This window comes from Prunus dulcis, chromosome 6 (genome assembly GCF_902201215.1).
Source record: "Prunus dulcis chromosome 6, ALMONDv2, whole genome shotgun sequence".
Lineage (NCBI taxonomy): Eukaryota > Viridiplantae > Streptophyta > Magnoliopsida > Rosales > Rosaceae > Prunus > Prunus dulcis.
This window is the reverse complement of record NC_047655.1, coordinates 18,197,038-18,222,950: the sequence shown is the minus strand read 5'-3', so window position 1 is coordinate 18,222,950 and position 25,913 is coordinate 18,197,038. Positions and strand designations below refer to the sequence as shown.

At 37.1% G+C, this 25,913-nt stretch overlaps 4 protein-coding genes, 1 non-coding gene and 1 pseudogene across 5 annotated transcripts; 4 read left to right on the top strand and 2 right to left on the bottom strand.

Moving 5' to 3' along the window:
• Nucleotides 1-432: 432 nt before the first annotated feature.
• Nucleotides 433-4,358, bottom strand: LOC117632891 (TLD domain-containing protein 2). The gene is made up of 8 exons (XM_034366505.1): nucleotides 3,872-4,358; nucleotides 2,740-3,266; nucleotides 2,559-2,631; nucleotides 2,169-2,246; nucleotides 2,019-2,082; nucleotides 1,205-1,292; nucleotides 982-1,066; nucleotides 433-807 (listed from the first exon to the last, which is right to left on the bottom strand). The coding sequence occupies exons 1-8, from the start codon at nucleotides 3,989-3,991 to the stop codon at nucleotides 724-726; spliced, it is 1,119 nt and encodes a 372-aa protein (XP_034222396.1). The 5' UTR covers nucleotides 3,992-4,358; the 3' UTR covers nucleotides 433-723.
• A 272-nt stretch (nucleotides 4,359-4,630) lies between these two features.
• Nucleotides 4,631-4,703, top strand: TRNAR-ACG. Its single transcript has one exon. It is a non-coding gene; the product is annotated as a tRNA-Arg (tRNA).
• A 787-nt stretch (nucleotides 4,704-5,490) lies between these two features.
• Nucleotides 5,491-7,982, top strand: LOC117630091 (annexin D2-like). Its single transcript, XM_034362830.1, has 4 exons — nucleotides 5,491-5,695; nucleotides 6,569-6,714; nucleotides 6,819-7,037; nucleotides 7,246-7,982. The coding sequence occupies exons 1-4, from the start codon at nucleotides 5,620-5,622 to the stop codon at nucleotides 7,753-7,755; spliced, it is 951 nt and encodes a 316-aa protein (XP_034218721.1). The 5' UTR covers nucleotides 5,491-5,619; the 3' UTR covers nucleotides 7,756-7,982.
• Nucleotides 7,983-10,841: 2,859 nt separating this feature from the next.
• On the top strand, nucleotides 10,842-14,761 carry LOC117630061 (putative pentatricopeptide repeat-containing protein At1g69350, mitochondrial). Its single transcript, XM_034362787.1, has 2 exons — nucleotides 10,842-11,110; nucleotides 11,719-14,761. The coding sequence occupies exon 2, from the start codon at nucleotides 11,826-11,828 to the stop codon at nucleotides 14,292-14,294; it is 2,469 nt and encodes an 822-aa protein (XP_034218678.1). The 5' UTR covers nucleotides 10,842-11,110; nucleotides 11,719-11,825; the 3' UTR covers nucleotides 14,295-14,761.
• Nucleotides 14,443-19,255, top strand: LOC117630062 (annotated as a pseudogene).
• A 1,583-nt stretch (nucleotides 19,256-20,838) lies between these two features.
• On the bottom strand, nucleotides 20,839-23,025 carry LOC117632852. The gene is made up of 4 exons (XM_034366453.1): nucleotides 22,825-23,025; nucleotides 22,655-22,728; nucleotides 21,864-22,305; nucleotides 20,839-21,422 (listed from the first exon to the last, which is right to left on the bottom strand). Exons 1-4 carry the CDS (start codon nucleotides 22,942-22,944, stop codon nucleotides 21,150-21,152), a joined length of 909 nt encoding a protein of 302 aa, XP_034222344.1. The 5' UTR covers nucleotides 22,945-23,025; the 3' UTR covers nucleotides 20,839-21,149.
• Between the last annotated feature and the right edge of the window lie 2,888 nt (nucleotides 23,026-25,913).

Sequence of the window (25,913 nt, the reverse complement as noted above, 5' to 3'; positions counted from 1 at the left end):
TTTAGATGTGTATTCCAGTACTACTGTTAGTGTTTATGTTTTTGGATCTACATGTCTATAGCAGGGGTTTTTGGAGGGTCCTCTTAAGTTTTCTTTTTTGACATTAAAAAAAGTTATAACTGAAACAATTAGGGAAGCAGGAAAAAAAAAAAAAAAAAGTAGAAAATTCATTGAAAACTAAGAGGAAACATCCTTGAAGTAGGAGGAAATCCTTAACCAACAAAAAGTGAAACAAAAAAAAAAAAAAAAATAGGGGAGAATATCCGTAGCATGAGATTCAATCCCATGACTATTGGCATTAGAAACACCTTCTGTTTCTCACTTATACTTTTACGTCCAAAGTCACATTGATTCTCCAGTCTAATGGCCGCTGGCATGATGGGGAATAAGCTACTTGTCGGCAGAGTCTAGAATGCTAATTGGCGCGAATTATAAGCAAACATGATCCAAGAGTGCATCTTCTTGTACAGATTTATTACCAACCAGTACAGTATTTGGTATTTACAATCACCATCTAATCAAAAAGGTTGTACAATGCTTAGGTGTTGTTTATGTACATGGAGGGACCTATCTATACAAACGTAATAGGAAATTGGTTCACATATACAAAAAACTAGTCATCAGTTGTTAACTAGGTTGGCATCCGGCTCCAGCTACAACATTTAGCCTCCGCTAAGGTGATGATGCTAATCACCCTAGAAAAATGAGGTATAAATAAAGCATTCACCATCGGCAAATCCCAGGTGCCTCCGTACGGCTTAGAGCAAGTACTTCCTCATACTTAGTAGCATATACAAAGCCCCACAGCTGCATTGCACAAAAATATTCGTCACATTTCATCTCTTTTCATTTGGAAACAGTGAGAAGTCCTTGTGAAAATCATGTACCCGAGGGACCATGTGCATGGGCATATATGTGTGTGTAGATGTGCATACGTGCGCACATGAGAGAGAGAGAGAGAGAGAGAGAGAGAGAGCACACCTCAACTTCTTTCACCTCAAAGTCTTCTGAGTGCGCAAGACAAGGATTCCCATAGGTTTCCGAGAATGAACTTGATCCACTCAATCTTATAGACCATATAACAAACATTGAACAAGGTTACAAATGCATACAAATTTCCCTCTTTTAACAGAGGGCTCGCTGAATATAAATATCTAAGGAAAAAATATATTTTTAAAAAAAAATGAAGAGGCAAAATTCTCACAGATCACTGTCCAAATAGAGTGCAAAATGACCACCACCACCAATTGCCAAAAAGTCAGTGGAGCACAATGTGAAATAGCGATTTGCACCTGCTTAATTCCAGCATATTTAGTTAAGCATCTTCCAGGTATTTTTAAAAAAGTCAAGAACACATAATATTTACCATATGCATTATTCAAATGCATATTCAAGTCTCCCCCAACAGAAAGAAGACAAGCATCATGTGGTATTTGAAATGGTATAGTTGGAAACTTAGCCTTTAGCATGTTCTGTACAATGGGTTATGTGCAGCTGCTTTTAGAACCAAAGTGTCAGATCATTATTGGCCATTAGGATCTGGACTAGATATAATGCATAAAACTAAGAATACCATAGTTAAAGAAAGCAATCACACAATACAACTGCTACATCAGAAGAATGAAAGCAATAAAATGAAAATTTTATAGTACATTTATTACGATGTAATGCAAATCTTAACCTGATAGATGTTTCATGAAGATTGCATTCGTTCAAAATGCTCTACAACTACTTCACAGGAACACCTCCTTTACTCTAATCAAAGCTGAAGTACTAACAATAAATTTTACCCTAATTTCCAAACAATATGGAGGTGGGAAATACACATTTTTAATACATTTAACCAGATGACATTTTTCAATTACTCCCTAAAAGAATATTTACTGCAAGCAAAAAGTATGAAAGTTTTTTTCTCTATCTTTTATAAATATCAAAACCATTTTTTAAGGCATGAAAAAGACCAAGCCTGCCACCTACATAAGTTCAAAAACTGGAAGCAAAAAAGGATAAATTAGTACCTGTAGGGCGAAATATAACAGGATTTCCAGGTGTAGTTGTGAAAACAAATGTATCATTTGTTCCCTGTTTAAAAAGTTGGCATGAATACAACATACATAGAAGGAAATAATTGTAGATGAACTGAAAGCCAGTATGAGTTTCAGCAGGACCTGATACTTCTTGTTGGTTGGTCTTAGAGGTGCCTCCACCAAGCCACCAAAAACTGCACCTTTACGGTCTCCAACAACCTGAACAAATATTTAAAATAAGTATAAAAAATTATTTTGGATTATATGCTTCTGTATAAACTAAAGCATAACAAGTCTCAGAATTTGATAATTAGTTAACGACACAATGCCCAAAAAAAAAAAAGAAAAAAAAAGGGAAATTATTTGATATACTTTTCAAAGCAACAGAACTCAAGGATTTTAGTTACTAATTGTTTGGTTTGTGTCACATCCTCTTGCTTATTAGATGATTTATATTATATAAGTTAATCTAAAGGGTTGATCTGACCATTAGTTGAAATAATTGGTGCTAATAGTCTGGTTAACAATTACCAGCAAACTGGGGCCAGGACAAAGCATACTTCTTCTGTATAGGCTTGACAATGATATGCCATGCCTCCATGTACTGCCAGACACAAGGAATACATTGGATGGTAAAATAATCATGTAGTAAAGATTAATTAGAACTTTCAAAAGAGTGTAATTGTGCAAATGAAAATTCATGTGTCTGCACCTATACAGTAACAACCATTTCCGTCCTTGAACAAGCGCTGGCATTGAAGCATAAAGAGCAGTTCTAGTTATTTCTGTAAGAAGTAAAGAAGGTTCAGAGATGTCTGGGAGATCAACCAAAGCCATAGGCTTTTCGGCTTTCTGCATATGCCTCATCTCAACTCCAGTAAATTCCAAGTCATTCCTATCATCAACTTTCATGTCAGGGTTACCCTTGCGCTCTTGACTCCGATATCCACCAAATCTCGCAGCTTGATAGATAACTTTACTAAGTGACTGTTTCCCCTTAGAAAGTAAACTTCTCTTTCCACCATTTCCTTTGATTGCAGAATCAGATGATGGGTTATTCCTATCCATTTGATTATCAATTTTCTCATCTGCATTTGTATTAGTATCTTCAGACTCTGATGACAATAGAGAGTAGAGGAATGCACTAAAGGAAGAAGTGTCAGGCCCATCAACTACATTAACGGGACTCTCTTCACTACTTGATTCATTTTGACTTCCTTTGGACTCATCCTCATCTTCCTGTGGAAATGAGAATTACATAGTCAGGGCTCGAAGAATTTCTTGTAAAGTCTAAAGCTAACATGATCTAGTTCAATAGATGTGAACAAAAAATATATTCATCTACATTAGTTATGCAAACTCACAACGTGATGTTTTCCAATAAATAATAAAATGCCTCCATATTATTCCAAACTGAATGACAAATATAGGAACACAAAAGCCAATTAGTGATCCTAATTAAAAACTGAACTACAATTTTCATGTATCTAAAAGTTCTAATCATTAGTAATGAATTTCAGTTCTACGTGCAAAATTCAATCAAAGCAAAATCGGATAAAAAATAAAAAGTTCCCACAAAAAAAACTCCAAGAGTAGAACTCCCTGAATAAGCACATATAGCTCCAGAACATAAAAAAATCCAGGAAAACCCATATACTAAGCTAAGGACAGACATACAGCATGAATTGGGTTTGCACCCAATGAACAGAATACTAATTACCAGAACTTAAAGAAACACCAGAACAATTACATCGTAAAACAAAAACCAATAAACAAAATAACCCAGAAAGCATTTCAAGACAGAACCATAAAGAATAAAGAATAAATAGACAGGAAAAACTTACAGCATGAGGAGGAGGAGAAGAGGTTTTGGAGGGTTTGTCAGAAATGGGATTGAGCAAGACAGTGGTGAGATCAGATACAAAGTGGACTGCCTTGCTCCGAAAAGACCGTGGCCTACCCATTTCCAAATTTGCACTCTATGTATCACCAATCAAGATCAAATCCCAATTTCCCACCACTCATGAGTCGTCCCAACCCAACCCTTCAGCTCATTTTCTCTGGACTTGATTGATTGATTCTAACTAAATACTCCCACTTTATTGTTTTTGTTGTTTTGGCTTTTATAAAACCAAATCAAACGTTCTCTTTCTTCTCCGGCCAGTTCGTCGAAGTCTCAGCCAAAAAAAGAAAGGAAGCTTTCTATGAAAAAGAGAGGGTTTTCGGATTAATAAAAGATAGAAGAAAGAGTGAGGTCAAAGCTATTTTCTTTTCAAACTTTGTTGGGCTCACTGGTCAGGGGTCACCTAGCAGTTTGTTAGCACCAAGTTTTAGCAGTTACCAAAAAAAATAATAATACAAAATACAAAATTTCCAAAATCATATTGGGAAAAAATGAATTGAATTTAGGGCCGAGATGCAAGCTAAATAATTTTAACTACTTGAACTACAACCTTGTTGCAAAAGCAACAAGGTTTTAGCATTTGGTGAGCCCCCTAACTCGGCAAACTCGGTGAGTCGATAGAGGTGAAGTGATGGTTCTGAATTAAAAAAACATTATTTTTAGATATTTATAGAAGATGAGACTTTTCAATAACAACAAGGACTTCATGGCCCAATGGATAAGGCGCTGGTCTACGGAACCAGAGATTCTGGGTTCGATCCCCAGTGAAGTCGTTCTTGGTTTCTTCAATTTTTCCTTCTTTTTTTTTTTAAAATATTTTTTTATTCCGCTTACAAACGCGGCATTTCGTTGAGTGAAGCATCATCTTCTGGCCACACGTGGTAGACAGCTACTCCTACGCGGCAGTAGGCAAAAGAAAACGTGGAGCCCAAAAAAGGGAGATGGATGGATATACGGTGCATAATTGTGTTATGTGAAAAAGACAAGAGAGAATTAGATGTATATTGTCATGCCAAAAGGCTAAAGAATAGTTACCATTGCGCGGATTTAAAATTGAATCACTCCGTTTGGGAGGATTGGATAAAACCATCAACATCCTTTGCGCTTTTGATCTTTTTTTACTTTTTCACTTTCATTTCAATCCCCTCTCCTCTACTTTTACAGCTCAGTCCTCAGCCATAAATTTTGCCACATTACACTGCGCCAGGACAGGAAGATTGCCTCAAAATTTAGGAAAAAAGTACGTGTAGCTCCCGGGATAGTGACAACATGAACTGAGGTAGCACATTGTAAATTGTATTGCATTTGGACTGAATAGTGTACGTGTACATTATCCCTGTCACTGCCACTACCACTACCAAACATTATCATTGCCTTAATAATTAAAAGACAAACAATTATGGGCGGCACTTTGACGATATTCTTCTTTTTTCTTTTCATTTTTTCATTTTTTATTTTTATTTTTATTTTTATACAATTAATATTAAAATATTAAATTTAGCACGAATAAATACTCTTATCTACTTGAGCAGTAAAAAAACCACCGTTACAACTGATACGATGGTAATAAAATGGAGATTTCATGTCAATTGAATTCTATATAAGGACCAGGCTCCGCACTCTCTTATCACTGCCCTCTTACTCTTCTTACATACACACAATTAAGAGACAGAGAGAGAAATAGAGAGAATGGCGACTCTCAGAGTACCAGATGTGGTTCCTTCTCCAGTGGAAGATGCTGAACAACTCCGCAAAGCTTTTGAAGGTCTTTTACTGATCGCATCTTCTTAGACTCAGACTAAATTAATTTTACTGATCACATCTTTTTGGTGTTTTCTTTGGAGCAAATGAAATTTGATCATTTGGTGTTTGACATGACTTTGTTTCTGATGTGGTTGATCTTCTAAAGACTAAAGTTGGTTTGATCCATCTGCTTCCATATTGTTCTACTTTGTAAATATGTGTTTTATGGGTTCTTATGTTAATGTGATAATGATCAGGATGTGTTTCTTTCTCTGTGATCTTTTCTATCCATTAGTAAGTTAGCATCAGTTTTGTTGAATCAATCTTTAGATCTAGATCTTTTTAATGATTATCTTGTTGAGCCAGTTTGAGGTTTACTATTAACTAGCAAGTATTTGATGTCTTTCTTATAATCTGATATGGTTGATCATCTAAAGTTTGATCTGCTTTCATGTTCTCTTACTTTGTAAGTATCTGTTTTCTGGGTTCTTTGTATGTATTTGTTTCTCTCTCTTTGATTTTAAATTTCTTGGGATCATTTTTGTTGGGTCAGAGTATTAGATCTACAACTTTTTAAAAATTCTTTAACCAATATTTTTGTTTATTTTAATCTTGACTAGTTCATGCTTTCTTTTATATGGGATTTGCATAAAACTCCATTTACTTGAAAGGGATCATCAATGAAAACAGAGTTGGGAGAAGAGAAGATGATGAAGAAAACTGATGCTTGATGTCATAGACCAATTTGAATACTTGGCATCTAGCTGCACATTGAGGCATTTAACCAAAACTGCTCATATTAATTAGGGATAGAGGTTGAAGATTTGTTGCATTATCAAGGCACTTTTATGGTTGTATTCTGCATCATCAACTGATTTTCGTAATCTGTGTGCAGGATGGGGGACAAATGAGGCGTTGATCATATCGATATTGACTCACAGGAATGCAGCTCAGAGAAAATTAATTCAGCAGGCATATGCAGAAACTTATGGGGAAGAGCTTCTTAAGTCACTGGACAAAGAGCTCTCAAGTGAATTTGAGGTCAGATTTGGATGCATTATATCTCTCAGTTGAATACTGGTTTTACTTTTAATTTTGTTTTCAAAGGTTTACTGCTTGAATTTCCTATTTTGCTGCATAACCAGAGGGCTGTGCTGCTGTGGACACTGGTCCCTGCTGAGCGTGATGCATTTTTGGCTAATGAAGCTACAAAGAGGTTCACTTCAAGCAACAAAGTGCTCTTGGAAATAGCTACCACTAGGTCTTCCCATGACCTGTTGCTGGTAAAGCAGGCGTATCATGCGCGTTTCAAGAAATCCCTTGAAGAAGATGTGGCATACCATACATCTGGAGACTTGCGCAAGGTACAAACCTTCAACCTCCAAACTCATTCTTAATCTGATTGTGCTCTCAAATGTCAAGTTGGCTAGTTGAAACCGTATCGTCTTGATCTTCTATTGTATCCAATTTCTTGTATTGAATTGGAAGTAATTTGTTCAAACAGCTTCAACTACATTGCTGCCTAGAATTTCTTTTTTCTTCCTTTTGCTCTGATTGTTGACTCTGTCACAGCTTTTGGTTCCTCTTTTGAGCACTTACCGATACGAGGGAGATGAGATCAGCGTGCCCTTGGCAAAGAAAGAGGCTAAGATACTTCATGAGAAAATCTCAGACAAAGCCTACAATGATGAGGAGCTCATCAGGATCCTCTCTACCAGGAGTAAAGCACAGCTGAATGCAACCTTGAATCACTACAACAATGAGTTTGGCAATGCCATTAACAAGGATTTGAAGGCTGATAAAGATGATGAGTTCCTCCTGTTACTGAGGCAAACAATTAAAAGCTTGACCGTCCCTGAAAAATACTTTGAGAAGGTTCTGCGCCTGGCTATCAACAAGCTCGGGACGGACGAAGGGGCTCTTACTAGGGTTGTCACCACCCGGGCGGAGGTTGACTTGCATCGCATTAAACAAGAATATCATCGCAGGAACAGTGTTCCTTTGGACCAGGCAATTGTCAAAGACACTTCTGGGGACTATGAGAAGTTTCTTGTGGAATTGGTTGGACATGGAGATGCTTGAATCCCACAATGTTTTCTTCCATGAGTTGTTATCTTTCCTTCTTTGGATGCTTCTTCTTCTTTTATGGTTTTGTGTGGACTTTGTTCAATAAATCTTGCTAGTGCGGTGAGTAAAGATTATGGATGGACTTATTTTATATAATTTATGTGCATCTTCTTTTGTATTTTTGCTAAAGGAGTTGTGTTTTGTGTTCTATTATATATATGATAATGTTGGACTTCTCTTTTTCCCTTTTCCCTTTCATATTTTATTTTGACCAATTTAGGGATATATTGGGTTGGAAACCAATACAATTTAGTCCATTCATATCTGATTCAATATAAATTGGATTGTGATTTTTTCAATCCGATATAATCATATTAGATGTTTAAATGCAATTCAATATAAATTGGATTGTGATTTTTTCAATCCGATATAATCATATGAGATGTTTAAATGCAATTCTGTCTGATCGAATTAATATTGAATTAGATTGAATTAGATTGAATTGGATTATATTTGAATTGAATTGGATTAGATTGGATGATTGGTTTAATAGAAAGGGACAATAATAAAATGGGAGAATGGCTGCAATCACAAGCAAGTTATTGAATGGGTGGGGGGCTCTGAAAGCATATGCGGAATAAGCAGGTGTTTCAGGAGACGGTCTAAAAATGGGCCGGGTCTAGAATAGAAAGAAAAGAGAACTCTCAACAAGCTGAAACTAATCAAGATCAATAGGAAGGCTAGTAATTTATTGACAAAGTTCATGCGACGACGATCTGCATTAAACATTTATCCTTAAGTTCAATCTAATTAAAATATTAATAGACGTAAGTGTAAAATATAAATGAAATACCATAAAAAATTATTTTGGTTATATAATATATTAAATAGTATTTCATTAAATGACTTAAAATATTCATAACTTTTTCAACTATAAATATCTACAAGAGCAAAAAAAACTTAAAACTAACCAGATTGGATTGGATCTCATAAGTAAATCAGTCATCCAATCCAATCATGTATTTTTTAAAAATTACGGATCAAATTCAGTCCGCCAAATCATCAAAATTGATTGAAATTTAATTGGATTTGATTGGATTGAATCGGTTAATTTACATTGATTGAATTAAATCTTGTACACCCCTAGACCAATCTTGAACATGAAAAATGACAAATCTCAAAAAATTGTAGTAATGGTCCCTAGACTAAAACCAAACTTTACTTTTCATCCTTAATATTATTAAATTGTTACGGTAGTGTTTCAATTAGATCTCATGTTGCATCATTGGTCTTTCCGTCAACTTAATTAAATTTTCTGTCAAAATTAAGGGCAAATTGGGACATTCATAATTTTTTTTTTTTCTCTCTCTCTCTCTCCCCTCCCCTCCTGTGCGCTCTCCCTCTTCCCCCCGATGATTTCTTCTTCCATCATTCCCCCATGACTACCACCTACAAGCTCCAACCCTCAAACCTATCCCACAGCCACCCTCTACCGTAGCCCGCAATCCAAGCACCCACGAACCCAAAACCCAGCCCCTTCCTCCACCCCAAATCTGGTCAAAACAGACAAGCAGAGGGTTGATGGGTATCTAGGTGGGCCGCTTGCATTGTTTGTCTCCTTAGTAGGAGGATGGATCGCTTTTCATCACCTTTTGGGTTTTTAGCTACACTGAAGATCGCTCCTCAGACAGGTTTCAATTTCATGTACCTAGCTAAGTCATGCTTGGTTGCTGAAGAAATAGAGAGGCCATTCTTTTTTGAGAGCCCAATATATCAAAGCAGACTGAGGTCTCCAGAAAAAATAAAAAATCAATGGATAAACAACCAGTATAATCCAACAAGCAAAATTTTATTAATTGACAAGAAATTTGGGGCTGGGAAGAAAATCAAAGGGAGCGGGAAAGCTGCAGTAATTATTTGGAAAAGCCCGATTCTCTGTCTTCAGCTTTTATTTTTTATTTTTTTTATTTTGAATTGGGGCTGGAGAGAGAGAGATTTGATTTATTTTTAAAATTTTTTGTGTGAAAAGACATTTTTGTCAATGCCAAGCCATGTCATCATTTTTAACGAAAAAGACAATTTCTAAAAGTGGAGACATAATTAAAGTACCACCGTAACAATTTAACAATATAAGGGACGAAAAGTAAAGTTTGATTTTAGTCTAAGAACCATTACTACAATTTTACCTTAAAAAAATAATAAATTTATAATAATATCTCTATATATTAATAAAAATAAAATATTGATGTTCATACTCCAATTTCATATGCCATGTATAGTTTATTAATTCAAAGCTTTCCATGTAGTTTATTATATCTGTAAATATATATATTTTAGCTGGGTATGAGTTAAAAAAGTTTTTGTTTGTTGGATAATCTTTATATTGGCCTATAGGAGAAAGTTTTTAATAATTGTCTTTGAGCATCTTCAAGGGAGATGTCAAATACCGAACATCAAATTTAAATTTGATGACTGATGTGGCCATTTGACATTTGTATACTTTTACACTCCACCCGATATGTCAAATAAATAATTATTGTAACAGTCAAATCATTTAAGATCAAGAATAAATAAAATTGAAAAGGAAAATAATAAATGAAAGTAATAGCCATCTATCTTTAAAAAATAATAAAATATTCATTTGACATCTTGTTTTTGGGATGTCAAAAATAACATCTCAATCTCTAGCCTTCATTCCACATCAGTTTTGACACATCGGTTGGAGTGATGTGAGATGTTATTTTTAGCTATTAAATGTCTATGTGTCACGTTTGACACATCGGTTGGAGATGCTCTTACATAGCTTTACACTCCATCTGATGTGTCAAATTAAATTATTATTTTATTATATTTTAGTGTTGATTTATTTTTAATTAAAAAGAAAAGAAAAGAAAAAAGAATAAAATATTCATTTGACATCTTACTTTTGGAATGTCAAAAATAACATCTCAACCTCTGGCCTTCATTCTACATCAACTTTAACACATCGGCTAAAGTAATGTGAGATGTTATTTTTAGCTATTAAATATTGATGTGTTACTTTTGACACATCAGTTGGATGGAGATGCTCTTAGCCCATTAAAACCCACCAACATGAAGAGGCAGCCAAGTACCGAACAATGTTGGCCAAAAAAAAGTTTTGAACACCGAACCTAAGCTCAGTCGCGCGAAGAAGGTTCAACAGACAAGGTTGCAGAAGGAGGTGAACGATTTTGGGTGGCCGTTTGACGAATTGAAGGTGTTGATGGATTCGGACAATGCAGATGTGAATCTCAAGGACGATTTGGATCTGATTGAGGAATTTGGGAACGATTTTCATCTGATATGAAGAATCTGATTCAGGAAGCTGATGAAATCTGGGAATTGTAAGGTAAGAAAATTATGCACCATCAAAGTAGGCACTGTCTTCTTCGCCAGGTTTTAATTTCAGATTAATTGTCATACATTTTGCTTGTGAATTTTCTCAAGCAAACCTGAGTTTGTACTTCCTGCTTAAAAATCATGTTCTATCTTTTTTCTTTTTCCCCAATTTCACTGTTATATATGTGTTTGTTTAACTTTAAAAATGTCTCCTAGATACACCCATTTGGATAGGATTGATTCCTGGAAAGAAAAAGAACAGAAGATGTGAAGAACTTACTCATTTTAGTTTCGTATAAAAAGGAACACCATTTCTATTTTGGTATAGGGCCTCCTGTGTCTTACTACTGGCACTGACCACGATTTCTTACTAAGGTTTGTAGCTTGCATTTTTCTGTAAATAATTTAGAAATTGAATTTGTTTTGTTAAATGCCAGACCAAATTTACTTTGCTGCAATTGATTTGTTGCTCCGATGAGATTCTGAATTATATATCCTATGTTTTTCATTGTTTCGAACTTTATGTTTATCAGTAACCGCTTATTGAAAAAATTAACCCCATATTTATTGGCAACCGCAGTTGCCTTATAGCTTACATATTGTTTTCTAACATTTCAGTGTAATGAAGAATAGTGAGAGTGTAGACCACTGATGGCCAAAGAATAGAGAAGCTACAAACTTATATAATATCGTTCTTCTAAGACATCAACTCCTTGCTTCTTTCTATGTTAAACCATCTCCACCATGCACTAAGACACTTTCATTTGGTTCCGCTACTCTCATGCAGAAAACATTATTACACTTCAAGCCAGATCTTGTCTTTCTCTACCACCACAACGCTGTGCACACATGCCTCACCAACTTACCCTCATACTGACCTCCTCACACTCAGCTCCAATGTCCAAACCCTTCACCAAACCAAGCAAGTCCATGCTTCTGCTCTCCTCAATGGTTTACTTCCCCACAGTGTCTCTCTTTGTGCCTCCCTCATGCTCAGTTACGCCACTTTCAAATACCCGGAAACCTCTCACCATCTCTTCGAACAAACAGTTCATCGTTGTCGCACTGCTTTCTTGTGGAACACCCTCATACGGGCTTATTCCATTGCTCAAGTTAATGATAATTTTCAGACTTACAATCGAATGGTTCGAAGCGGTGTTGGACTCGATGATCATACATTTCCTTTCGTTCTCAAAGTGTGTTCAGACCTTTTGGACATAAAAAAAGGGATGGAGATTCATGGGGTTGTGTTTAAAGTGGGCTTTGATTTTGAAGTTTTCATTGGAAATACACTTTTAAAGTTATATGGTAGTTGTGGGGATATGAGAGATGCAAAGAGGGTGTTTGATGAAATGCGTGAAAGGGATGTTGTCTCATGGAATACGGTTATTGGTGTGTTTACGGCCAATGGGTTTTTCGTGCAGGCACTTCATTATTATAGAGAGATGAATTTGGGAATTGGGTTTAAGCCAAATCTTGTTAGTGTCATTAGTGTGTTGCCGGTTTGTGCAGAGTTGGAAGATGAGCGGATGGCGATCCAGATTCATTGCTATGTTGTGAAGGCTGGTTTGGATCTTCTGGTCACTACTGGAAATGCATTGGTTGATGTGTACGGGAAATGTGGGAATGCGAACGCTTCAAAACAAGTTTTTGGTGAGATAATTCAGAAGAATGAGGTTTCTTGGAATGCTGCTATCACTAGTCTCTCTTACATGGGGCATAACATTGAAGCCTTGGCTACTTTTAGATGGATGATTGATGTAGGGGTTAAACCAAACTCTGTCACAATTTCTAGCATGCTACCAGTGTTGGTTGAACTTGCATTTTTTGGAGTTGGCAGAAGTCTCCATGGTTTCAGTATAAGAATGGGTATTGAATCGGATGTCTTCATTGCCAACTCACTAATTGATATGTATGCAAAATCAGGCCGTTCAAATGAGGCATCCAATGTTTTCCAAGAGATGGATAAAAGGAATATTGTTTCCTGGAATGCTATGATTGCTAATTTTGGTCAAAACAGGCTTGAGTTGGAAGCCATTGGACTTGTGAGACAAATGCAAGGTCATGGTGAAATTCCCAATTCTGTCACCTTCACAAATCTTCTTCCAACGTGTGCTCGGTTGGGTTCCCTTCATTATGGAAAAGAAATCCATGCAAGGACAGTCCGCATGCTATATGCCTCCGATTTGTTTGTCTCCAATGCTCTGACAGACATGTACGCAAAATGTGGCTGGCTAGATCTTGCTCGGAATGTATTTAACATCTCCCTCAGGGATGAGGTGTCTTATAATATACTAATAATTGGCTATTCTCAAACTACGGATTGCTTAGAGTCTCTGAATTTGTTTTCTGAAATGAAGCTTGTGGGAATGATTCATGACATTGTTTCCTTTGTGGGAGTTATATCAGCTTGCGCAAATGTAACTGCAATCAAGCAAGGCAAAGAGATTCATGGGTCATTAGTAAGAAAGCTTTTCCATACTCATCTGTTTGTTGCAAACTCACTTTTGGATTTTTATACCAAATGCGGACGAATTGATCTTGCTGCTAAGGTCTTTGACCGCATTCCAAGCAAGGATGTAGCCTCTTGGAATACTATGATTTTGGGGTATGGAATGCTAGGTGAGCTTAACACTGCAATCAGTCTTTTTGAAGGAATGAGGGAAGACGGTGTAGAATATGATTCAGTTTCCTATATTGCAGTTTTGTCATCTTGTAGTCATGGAGGGCTGGTTGAGAAGGGGAAAAAATATTTTGAGGGAATGCAGGCACTGAATATAGAGCCGACAGAAAAGCACTATGCTTGCATGGTTGATCTCCTTGGCCGAGCTGGCCTTATGGAAGAAGCAGTAGAGCTTATTAAAGGCATGCCCATTGTACCAGATGCCAATATTTGGGGTGCCTTGCTTGGAGCATGCCGAATCCATGGGAACGTAGAGTTGGCTAGTTGGGCAGCAGACCATTTGTTCAGGTTGAATCCTGAGCATTGTGGGTACTATATACTTCTTTCAAACATGTATGCAGAAGCTGGGAGATGGGATGAGGTAAACAGGGTGAGGGAGCTGATGAAATCAAGAGGAGTGAAGAAGAACCGTGCTTGCAGTTGGGTTCAGGTTCAGGACCAGGTGCATGCTTTTGCAGTTGGAGAGAGTCTGGAGACATTAAATTCAGATAGTTGTATCGTAGAATCTTAATATGTTTTTGACATTCAAATTAAAGTTTGACAGATTGTGCTGAGAGGATAGCAATTTAAACTTTCAATAGGAGTTCAATTCCATCCGAAGATGCTTCATCAGCTCCACCTCAAATAATCAACATCCAAAATTTTGTGGGATCACACACTTAAGAGACAGAGAGAGAAAGAATGGCGACTCTTAGAGTACCAGATGTGGTTCCTTCTCCAGTGGAAGATGCTGAACAACTTCAGAAAGCTTTTGAAGGTCTTTTACTGATCACATCTTCTAAGACTCAGACTAAATTAACGCAATCTTTGGAGCAAATGAAATTTGATAATTTGGTGTTTGACATGACTTTGTTTTCTGATGTAGCTGATCATCTAAAGTTAGTTTGATCCATCTGCTTCCATATTGTTCTATTTTGTAAGTATGTGTTCTATGGGTTCTTATAATGTGATAATGACCAGGATGTGTTTCTTTCTCTCTGATTTTTTCTTCAATTAGTAAGTTAGCATCAGTTTTGTTGAATGAAAGTTTAGATCTAGATCTGTTGAATGATTATCTTGTCGAGGTTCACCATTGACTAGCAACTATTGTCTTCTTATAATCTGATATGTTTGTAAAGTGATATCCAAGGTCTTGGCTTCAAGATTGAGGGAGGTTCTTGGAAATACTATCTCCCAATCTCAGGGAGCCTTTGTCCAAAAGAGACAGATTCTAGATGCTGTGTTAGTTGCAAATGAAGTTGTAGAGGAAGTCAGAAAACAGAAAAGAAAAGGGCTGGTTTTCAAAATTGACTTCGAGAAAGCATACGACCATGTGGAATGGAATTTCGTAGATGATGTGCTGGAAAGGAAAGGCTTTGGTGTCAAATGGAGAGGCTGGATTATAGGCTGCTTGGAATCTGTCAACTTTTCCATTATGATTAATGGAAAACCAAGAGGAAAGTTCAGAGCCTCTAGGGGATTAAAACAAGGGGACCTGTTATCACCATTCCTATTTACCTTGGTTAGCGATGCTTTAAGCAGAATAATAGAAAGGGCTCAAGATGTTAACCTAGTACATGGAATTGTTTCTGGTCATGATCAAGTGGAAGTTTCTCACCTCCAATTTGCAGATGATACCATTTTCCTTTTGGATGGCAAGGAAGAGTATTGGTTAAATCTGTTGCAGCTGTTGAAGTTGTTCTGTAATGTGTCTGGGATGAAGATTAATAAGGCTAAAAGTTGCATTCTGGGGATCAATTTTAGTATTGAAGCTCTGAATAACATGGCGGGCAGTTGGGGATGCGAGGTTGGTTGCTGGCCTATGGTTTACTTGGGTCTTCCTCTCAGGGGAAACCCAAGAGCTCTTAATTTCTGGAATCCAGTAAAGGATAAGGTGGAGAAAAGACTTCAAAAATGGAAGAGGGCTTGCTTATCCAAAGGTGGAAGGTTAACGCTAATCCAAGCGGTTTTGAGCAGCATTCCTTCTTACTATATGTCACTGTTTAAGATGCCCACAGGAGTGGCCGCCAAAGTAGAACAACTTATGCGTAACTTTTTATGGGAGGGTCTAGAAGAAGGGAAGAAATGTCACTTGGTCAGGTGGGAAAGGGTGACTAAATCGAAAGAGGAAGGTGGTCTTGGAATTGGCTCTTTAAGAGAAAGAAATGAAGCCCTCAGAGCTAAATGGTTGTGGAGATTTCCACTTGAAACCAATTCGCTGTGGCATAGGATCATTAAGAGCAAGTACGGAATAGACTCAAATGGGTGGGATACTAAACAGATAGTTAAGGTGTCTTGCAGGAATCCTTGGCGAGAAATTTCGAAAGGGTATAATTCTTTTCTTCAATGCTGCAGATTTTCTGTTGGAAATGGGGAGAAAATTAGATTTTGGGAGGATCTTTGGCTGAAAGAAGGGATTCTAAAAGATCTGTTTCCTAGACTCTCTTCCTTGTCTAGGAGAAAAAATCAAAGTATAGCCCGTTTTGCTAACAATCATGAGATGCCTCTCAATTGGGATTTTGATTTCAGAAGGAATTTGTCCGAGGCTGAAATAGCAGAAGTGGTAATACTTTTGGATATATTGGGGAACGTGAGATTATACGGTTCTAGACCGGATCGGAGATCTTGGGAGATTGAGGAGCAGGGTTCTTTTTCCTGCAAGTCTTTCAGGTCTTTTCTTCTCTCTACCACTAGAGATGTCTTCCCCCCTTTCAGCTCAATCTGGAAGGCAAAGACTCCGCCTAAAATTCAATTTTTCGTGTGGCTGGCAGCAAATGGTAGGATTAATACTTGCGATTGCATTCAAAGGAGGCAACCAAAGATGTGCTTATCCCCCTCTTGGTGTGTTCTTTGCAAAGAGAATGCAGAAAACATTGATCACTTGTTCATTCATTGTTCGTATTCCCTAAAATTATGGTGGAGGATGTTGGGTGCTCTCGGAGTGGAGTGGGTGATTCCTAAAGGGTGTTTTGAGCTCCTTAGTATCAATCTGAGGATTTCGGGGAAGGGGAAGAGAGCTGGAATCCTTCGTGATTGTCTAGTTCATGCTATTTTCTGGAATATCTGGATGGAGCGAAATCGAAGAATTTTTCAGGGTCATATAGGAGTAAGGGTTGAGGAATTATGGGACAGAATTAAATTTTGGGCATCCCTTTGGGCTTCGGTTTTCGGGGCAGTTCAAGGACTATCACTACTCTACCATCATGAGAGACATGATGGCAATCTTAAGATGATTTTACTGAAGTTTTGTGTTTTTCGTGTTTTTATACAGTTTTTTTTTTCAATCTTAGTAGGTCAGACTCTTTATTTTTTGGTCTTCTTGTTTGATCGAGGATTTTTCCTCTTGATTATCAATACAATGTTTCTATTCAAAAAATAATAATAATAATAATAATAATCTGATATGTTTGATCATCTAAAGTTTGATCTGCTTTCATGTTCTCTTACTTTGGATGTATCTGTTTTCTGGGTTTTTTGTAAGTATTTGTTCCCTTCTCTTTGATTATTGTTTGAATTTCTTGGGATCATTTTTGTTGGATCAGAGTATTAGATCTATGTCTTTTTTTTAAAATTATCTTATTGTGTCAGTTTGAGTTTCACTATTGACTAACAAAAATTAACAAATACTTCAACTAATATTCTTGTTTATTTACTCCAATCATTATGAGCAATTACAAGGCCTTGGTGCTTAAGTAAACTACTTTAATCTTGACTAGTTCATTGCTCTGGAATTTATTGCTAATATAAAAGAGACAAGACCTGGTAGTTGAAATCCTTATCTGATTCATTGACATCCATCCTAAGCTTTTCATTAGGTCCAATTCTTTTATATGGAATTTGCACAAAATTCCGTTTACATGAAAGGGGTCATCAATGAAAACGGAGTTGGGAGAACATATGATGAAGAAGAAAACCAATGCTTGATGTCATTGAGCAATTTGAATACTTGGCATCTAGCTGCACATTGAGGCATTTAACCAAAACTTCTCATATTAGGGATAGAGGTTGAAGATTTGTTGCATTATCAAGGCACTTTTATGGTTATATTCTGTATTATCAACTTTATTTTTGTAATTTGTGTGCAGGATGGGTGACAAATAAGGCGTTGATCATATCGATACTGACTCACAGGATGCAGCTCAGAGAAAATTAATTCAGCAGACATGCAGAAATTTATGGGGAAGAGCTTCTTAAGTCACAGGACAAAGAGCTCTCAAGTGTTTTGGAGGTCAGATTTAGATGCATTAAATCTTTCAGTTGAATACTGGTTTGTTTTTTCTTTGAATTTTGTTTTCAAAGGTTTACTGCTCGAATTTCCTATTTTGCTGCATAACCAGAGGGCTGTGCTGCTGTGGACACTGGTCCCTGCTGAGCGTGATGCATTTTTAGCTAATGAAGCTACGAAGAGGTTCACTTCAAGCAATAAATTGCTCTTGGAAATAGCTACTTCTAGGTCTTCTCATGATCTGTTGCTGGTAAAGCAGGCGTATCATGTGCGTTACAAGAAATCCCCTGAAGAAGATGTTGCATACCATACATCTGGAGACTTGCTCAAGGAGGTTACTGCTGAGCGTGATGCATTTTTAGCTAATGAAGCTACAAAGAGGTTCACTTCAAGCAATAAATTGCTCTTGGAAATAGCTACTTCTAGGTCTTCTCATGATATGTTGCTGGTAAAGCAGGCGTATCATGTGCGTTACAAGAAATCCCTGGAAGAAGATGTTGCATACCATACATCTGGAGACTTGCTCAAGGTACAAACCTTCAACCTCCAAACTCATTCTTAATCTGATTGGGCTCTCAAATGTCAAGTTGGCTAGTTGAAACCGTATCTTCTTGATCTTATATTGGTATCCAATTTCTTGTATTGAATTGGAAGTGATTTGTTCAAACATCTTCAACTACATTGCTGCCTAGATTTTCTTTTTTCTTGCTTTAGGATTGTTGACTCTGTCATAGCTTTTGGTTCCTCTTTTGAGCACTTAGCGATATGAGGGAGATGAGATCAGCATGCCCTTGGCAAAGAAAGAGGCTAAGATAATGAGAAAATCTCAGACCAAGCCTACGATGATGTGGAGCTCATCAGGATCCTCTCTACCAGGAGTAAAGCACAGCTGATGCAACCTTGAATCACTACAACAATGAGTTTGGCAATGCCATTAACAAGGATTTGAAGGCTGATAAAGATGATGAGTTCCTCCAGTTACTGAGGCAAACAATTACAAGCTTGACTTGCATAGCATTAAACAAGAATATCATCGCAGGATCAGTGTTCCTTTGGACCAGGAAATTGTCAAAGACACTTCTGGAGACTATGAGAAGTTTCTTGTAGAACTGGTTGGACATGGTGATGCTTGAATCCCACAATGATTTCTTCCATGAGTTGTTTTCTTTCCTTCATTGGATTCTTCTTCTTCTTTTTATGGTTTTGTGTGGACTTTGTTCAATAAATCTTGCTAGTGCTGTGAGTAAAGTATGGATGGACTTATTTTATATAATTTGTGCATCTTCTTTTGTGTTTTTGCAAAAGGAGTTGTTTTTGGCAAAAGGAGTTGTTTTTGTGTTCTTTATATGATAATGTTGGACTTCTTTTTTTCCCTTCTTTTTCCTTTTCATATTTGATTTTGCTTAAATTATACCTTTTGACCAAGTGAACAAGAAGCTCTCTCAAGTGGCCTCTACGGTAAATGCTTTCTTTCTTAGCCCTGCATTGAGGTTGAGGTGCCAAACCAAAATCTCTTTCAAAAACTAGCACCTTAGGCATTGAGGTTGGGTTGAAGCCATGAAACATTATCAATGATGAAGATAACATCCTGGCTCATAACAAGGTCTTGAGTCTTGACACAAGCTGATGCTGCTCTGAGCTTTTCAAGCACGATAATATTCTCAATTAAACCACTCTCACTTAACAGCACCCATAGTTGGTGCACAACTATGCGTCGAAGCTGCTGAGATTATTAATCTTTTTTTAATCCTCATTTTCGTTTAATTTATCTATTCTACATAACCACACATGCATCACACTCCAATCCCAAAACCCGGATCTAGGGCCTCTCAACTTTGACCCGACAACTCAACTTTGGTGTTCAACCTTGGACCTAGTCCAAATTCCGGGACCCTTGAAATGGCGTCGGGACCTCTATACCCTAAATTCACCACTAGTTCATTCTGACTCTGAAAACAAAATCTACAAGCTTTATAACATGCACTTTCATTCAATAAGCTAAAAAATGAAATTACGATATGGGACTCCCCACCTTGAGCAAGTGGCCCACTTTGTTACCCGTCAAGGACTCCGCAATAACTCTCAAATTCACACATATGACACTGACATGTTTACTAATCCGTAATTGTATTAGGAGAAATTGAATTGATGATGAATTGAATTGGGGAGTTGGATTGAGGAAAATTAGATTCTGAATCCCTATTGAAGTTGTTTACTAAACCATATGAATTGAGGAGAGTCAAATTAAACCATATGAATTGAGGAGAGTCAAATTCCGAATCCCTATTGAAGTTGTGTACTAACCATATGGAATTGGAGTAGGAGTGGCATTAATTACTAAAATGTCCTCGTTGTTAGGTTAAAATGGATGACAAATTTTAAAATTGTATAAGGATATAATGGGTAAAAAAGATGAATTCCTAATGAGTTAATTCTCCGTGAATTAGAATACCACCTCCCACAAAAAAAGAATTGAATTCCTCCAAAATCAAAAAGTCCATTCCTAATTTTTTTTTTTAAAAATTCTTTGATGTGAAGTAAACACATGAATTCTCTTAATTGGAATTCAATTCCTGATTGGTAAACACACTAAAGATAACAAATATTAAAAACTAAAAAATTTATAAATAAAAAATTATTTGGAAACTGAGAATAGTTACCAAGCAAATTTCTTGGTTTCAACTTTTTACAAATGAAAACTAAAATGGTTATCGAAAGAGGCCTTAATTTACTGAGATATCTATTATTCACCCTTTTCAACCAATATCAAAATCTTCAGACCAAAAAATAAAATCCATTTCAAAATCAAGATTTGATCCAGATTTTTCTTGGCATCAAAGAAAAGTGCAAGTTCCCTAAATTACCATCTAATTTATAAATAAAATGGGTCCTGGAACAAAGTAAACACAAACTTGATACAATCAAGATACATAAACATGTTTGTAATAACCCAACTAGCCGAACCTCCTGCATTTTTCTACTACATTTCATGCCCTAACGATGTATATAAATGTATCGCTACCACTCAGTCTCACACCCACCACTTCAGAACCCAAAATGGGTGAAGGGTTTACATGTCAGAACACAGAGTTCACACTAGGATATGACGAGACCAACTTTTATTTGATGATAAAGCAGAGTAAAGAAGTCAGAGATTATGAGTTACACCAAGGCAATGCTGCTCTCTCCACCAGGGGGCTTGCGAACACCACCCAGATAGTCTCTGGATGATGCCTTTCCATCAGCAAAGATGTCGCTACCGTTCATCTCTCTCAGCTTAGCCGTGCTTAGGGGCTTTTCAGCAGATCCTGGAGGAACATCTCCCTTAAATATATTATTTCCTGTCAGCTCAGCAAACTTCTGGTTATGTATTTTCCTTGAAGTCTTGACAACAGGTTCCTCACTGAACATGATATTACTCTGACCTCCAGCAGGCTGCGTTACCGAAATGAATTCAATAATAAATTTAAGGAAAATGTTAATTTGCCAATTAGTATAGCATTATACAGCAGAGTAATATCAACTTCGATTACATGAAAATGTTCTCCAGTAGGCTATGTTGCTAGGCTATCACTTTGAACCATTGATCTAATGGATTCTTGTTAGGGCACCCGGTCCAAATTAACAGTTTGACAAACTAACATGCCAGACTATTTGACAAAAGAACCTCAACTATTGTTTGAAGGTGATCCAGATTGAGAGTCTAACAATATTACATATGAAGGGAGAACGGAGAACACTCAATTGCATAGCTCAAGACTATAATTATGTAAGTCCGATTTAGTGTTGTAATCTCTAATTATCCAAACTATCATAACTGGACCTGCAACATGAAGATATAAATGAAGAAAATTCATCCAAAAATAATAAACTCACATTTGAAACTTTGACAGACGTGCGTAGATTTCGGGGTGCAGGTTCTCCCATGTCTCTGGTTTCTCTGGTTTCCAGGGTGTGCGCGGCAGCCACGGATCGAGGCACAGTTTCAGGAGGAGGACCAAAGATGTCATTTCCAGTGAGCTCCTTGGACTTGGCATTTGATATATGCTTGTTGGACTTCGAATCCGAGTCGGATTGCAATGTCCCACTCAATTCACGCTGCTTTGCAACCTCAGGAATGGTGATCGGCTTCTTGGGTGTGACATGTTCATCAACACTGAATGATATTTGACTAACTCCATTGAGTGCTTGCTGGTAAATACGAAGCCCTGTTTTGTTACTAGCATCATTAGATTCTGGTGCAGCATTGTTGCCTGAACCAGCAGCAAATATGCCATTACCAGTAATCTCCTTCAATTTATAGCCTGAACAAGGCTTCCTGAACCACATTTCATCTGAGTTTTAGATGTACAAATCTTAATCACTAACCCTGTAGTTAAAAAAAAGTACTGATCTTTTTTATAAATAATATCTGGATCTAAGATGGGTAAACTTGGGAATTTGAATAACAAATTTTGGGTTGCAAAATTTGCAATGCATGTATTTATAGACATGCTAAATTAAGATGACATGAACACAGAATAATCAAAGTCAACATTTTTCTGATCAGAAAAACAGAAAGCTTGTAGCTTTGGTTGAGCACCTTGCACAGGCTATATGGGTATTTGCAGAAATTCATAGCAATGAAACATGCATTACTAGATCTGACTTCACAAAATAGATCTTACTGTTTGTTGAGGCTCTGAGCTTCTTCATCAGTGATCTGACCTCCATGGAGCACCTTGCTGATTCCATCTGACGGCTGAAAATACACCACGTAAGCTTCCTTAATTTACCAAGAAAGAGAAAGGAAGACAAAAAATTGACTGAAAAAGTGTTTTCAAGTGAAAGTGGTAACCTGATGAGAGCGGTGACCGGAGGGGGCGGTGGCGGGAGAGTCGGACTGTGGGACCTCTTTCCACGTCAGCATATCGGCAGTGTCTCTGCGAGGCTTTCTCACTGGTGTGCTTCTCTCCATTGTTAGTCTCTCTGTGCTCTCTGTGTTCTTTGGCTTGGGTTTTGAGATAATTTTTTAAATTTTGAATGAACGAGGAAATAAATAAATAGTAAAGTAAAATCCCATATTGTCATTTTCGAAACAAAGAGAAGAGAAAGATCTCGGATGTTGCAACATGCGGCCCACTGGGTTTTTAGAATACGTATTGCAGTAATCTACGGTTAATATACGTACACACTAAAGGGGTGGGTCCATCCCCCGGAGCATTGAGATTGACTTCAGTTGAACTTGCTCACATGAATACGAATATGACACATGGACCTGTTTGGAATTGCTTCTAAAAAGATTACAAATACTTTCTCTTTTCTAGGTTGAGAAATTTTGAGATTGAATTCATAATTCTGTTAAAATACAAACTAGCTATAATAGTCATTACAATTACAGAGAAATTTAACATCAATATTAAGACAATCTAGTGCGCTTTCACAAACGATTACATATGATCGAAGAAACTCTGGCATATGCATTCCAACTAAGATTTCAAACTCAACACAACTAAAAAGAGATAAGTCTTGGAAAAACCAAGCCATAACAATACAAATAAAAACTCTCACAAAAGAGAGGTGAAAAACTCTCATAAATGAGATGTGAAAATCACACAAAACCTAAAGAGAGTTTCTGCAAGTTATTCTAAAAATAAAGAAACTAAACTGGCCATATTGCAACCCCGTCGTCACAAAATCAACTCATTGTGCGCAAGTACCAAAATATAACAGACATGCACCAATCGACTTTCCTATTCAGCAAATACAGCAGATGCATCGAAAAAGGATACGATCGTAGAGATCTGTTATATAATTATGTCATAAACGAGTCAACGAAACAAAGAGAGAGACTATGCGGGAGGGGGAAGCAAAGAGGATGAGAAGAGGAAGAGATGGAGAGGAAAGGAAAAAGAGAGGAAGGGTACAAAAAGCATGGTAGTCACCACCCCTTGAGGGGTGGTGGCTAGGAGTTTTCTCTCATGAATGCAATACTTGACTTATGGTTATGGACTTCACTAAGATAATCTTCAATGCTATAGGGACTTAAACCCAAATTTTCTCCTTCCAAATACTCATCTATATGCAAAGCCTCAAACAAGTTTTTTCTTCAACCATGCAATCTCAAAATTTGAATCCCTAGTTTTCTTAATTTGTTGACTATTGTTTTAACTTCAATTATTTTTTTGGTTATTGTTTTTGAATTAATTTTTTTCAATGTTCGTTGATGCGTGGAACCAATCAAAGTGCGCCGATCCTATTCAACCATTCCTCAAGGGTGGACGTGGTCTTCAAGTCGTACTTATGTATGTATCTGTCGTATTTGGAGTGGCCAAGTACGATGGTCGATAGCTCCGATTTTCCTAAAAAAGGAACATAAATAGGTCACTGAAGAGGTGATGATGGGTTCACTAACCACCCTCCAATGCCTAACTCAATCTTTCTTCCATAAAGAAGGCTTTTAAATATTGTACTCAAGTGTGGAAAAAGTTCAAATTACATTTTTAGGTGGGAAGTACTCATTTTTATATAGGAAAAATGGGACATTTGAGTTATCTTTCCCTTTTTCGAGGACAACATGCGTCAGTTGGATATGACGTGGGCCCATTCTTGCATTTGTTACTCCCATGTGCAGTGCGCCTAGGTTGTGGCCTTATGGGCTCCGATTGGGCATGGCCGACCTTTCTTGACCTCTTTTGGGCCTCTTCATGCATGAGGTAAAGCCTGTGTAGCCTATCAACCTTTCGGATCCATCCACAAGTCATTTTATGGTGAGAGCCTTATTAAGGCCCTTAGATGAGATCCTATCTCTTAACCATTTGATCAAACTAATCAATTTAATCCAACGGCTAACCAATTTCATCCAACGGTTAAGAGATAAAGTCTCATCTAAGGGAGGACCTCACTATAGAATTCTTGCAACAATATTATCTTAATTTATTTTTATGAATATCTTAATCTAGGAAAATTCAAATATCAAAAACAAAATTTTATTTCATTAATATGTACAAATAGGTGGATATTTATAAAGTTTGGGATAATATTTTAGGTATAATATGATTTAAATTAATTAATATTTACATTTTGGCTATTGCATGTCGATTTGGACTGTTCATTTTTTTCTTTTACCGTTAAATTTACTGAGATTTTATTTTGGCCGTCTAATGGGAGGTAGCCATGAGGTTTTCGTTCCAAAGAAAATTCTACTTCAAAATTTGGTCGTCAGATCACAATGGCCAAATCATTCCAACCATCAAACAAAGTTGTAGAAGCGCGGATTGTCACTAACAAAAAAATACCCAAATGGGTTTTTCTGCTTCTACTACCGAGTGGGCTCTACCATTTAGGTCATGCTGAAATGAGGTCTGATATTTAACTCGCTCAGAGCAAGTCCACCGCAAGGCCTTTTGCTTGGGCAGGACAAGGCCTAGGTCCACAAATGGCTCCAGTGTGCAAGGGCAAACTTGGGCAAGGCGTGGGACCCACCAACCCAGACAAGCCCACAGGCAAGTTCAGCCCGTGCTATTGCCTGTGCAAAGTGACACAATGATGATGTCATAATGACGTCAGCAACCAATTTAAAAAACTAAAAAATTTAGAATTTTTTTAAATTATAAATATCTAGCAATTCTCTACTTCCCACACCAAAATTCTATACAAATTAATCTCCTCATATCTCATGTGAATAGTAATTTCCCTTGCCTATAAGAGTGGAAACAAAATTGTAAGGACTGCCACTATTCACGTAAATAGTGACAACCTTTGTTTTGCTCTTGCCTTGTCCTTGACCATAGGGGTGGAAGTGCTCTCAAATGCATGCATTAGAGCCTCTGGGTTGCATTAAGGACATTTTTCCCAATTTGGTCATTATTTTGCCCTAATTTGTTTTGCGAATTTGGATTGATTCAGTTTCTGGAAAGATCATCCCAAAAAAAAAACGCTCAGACT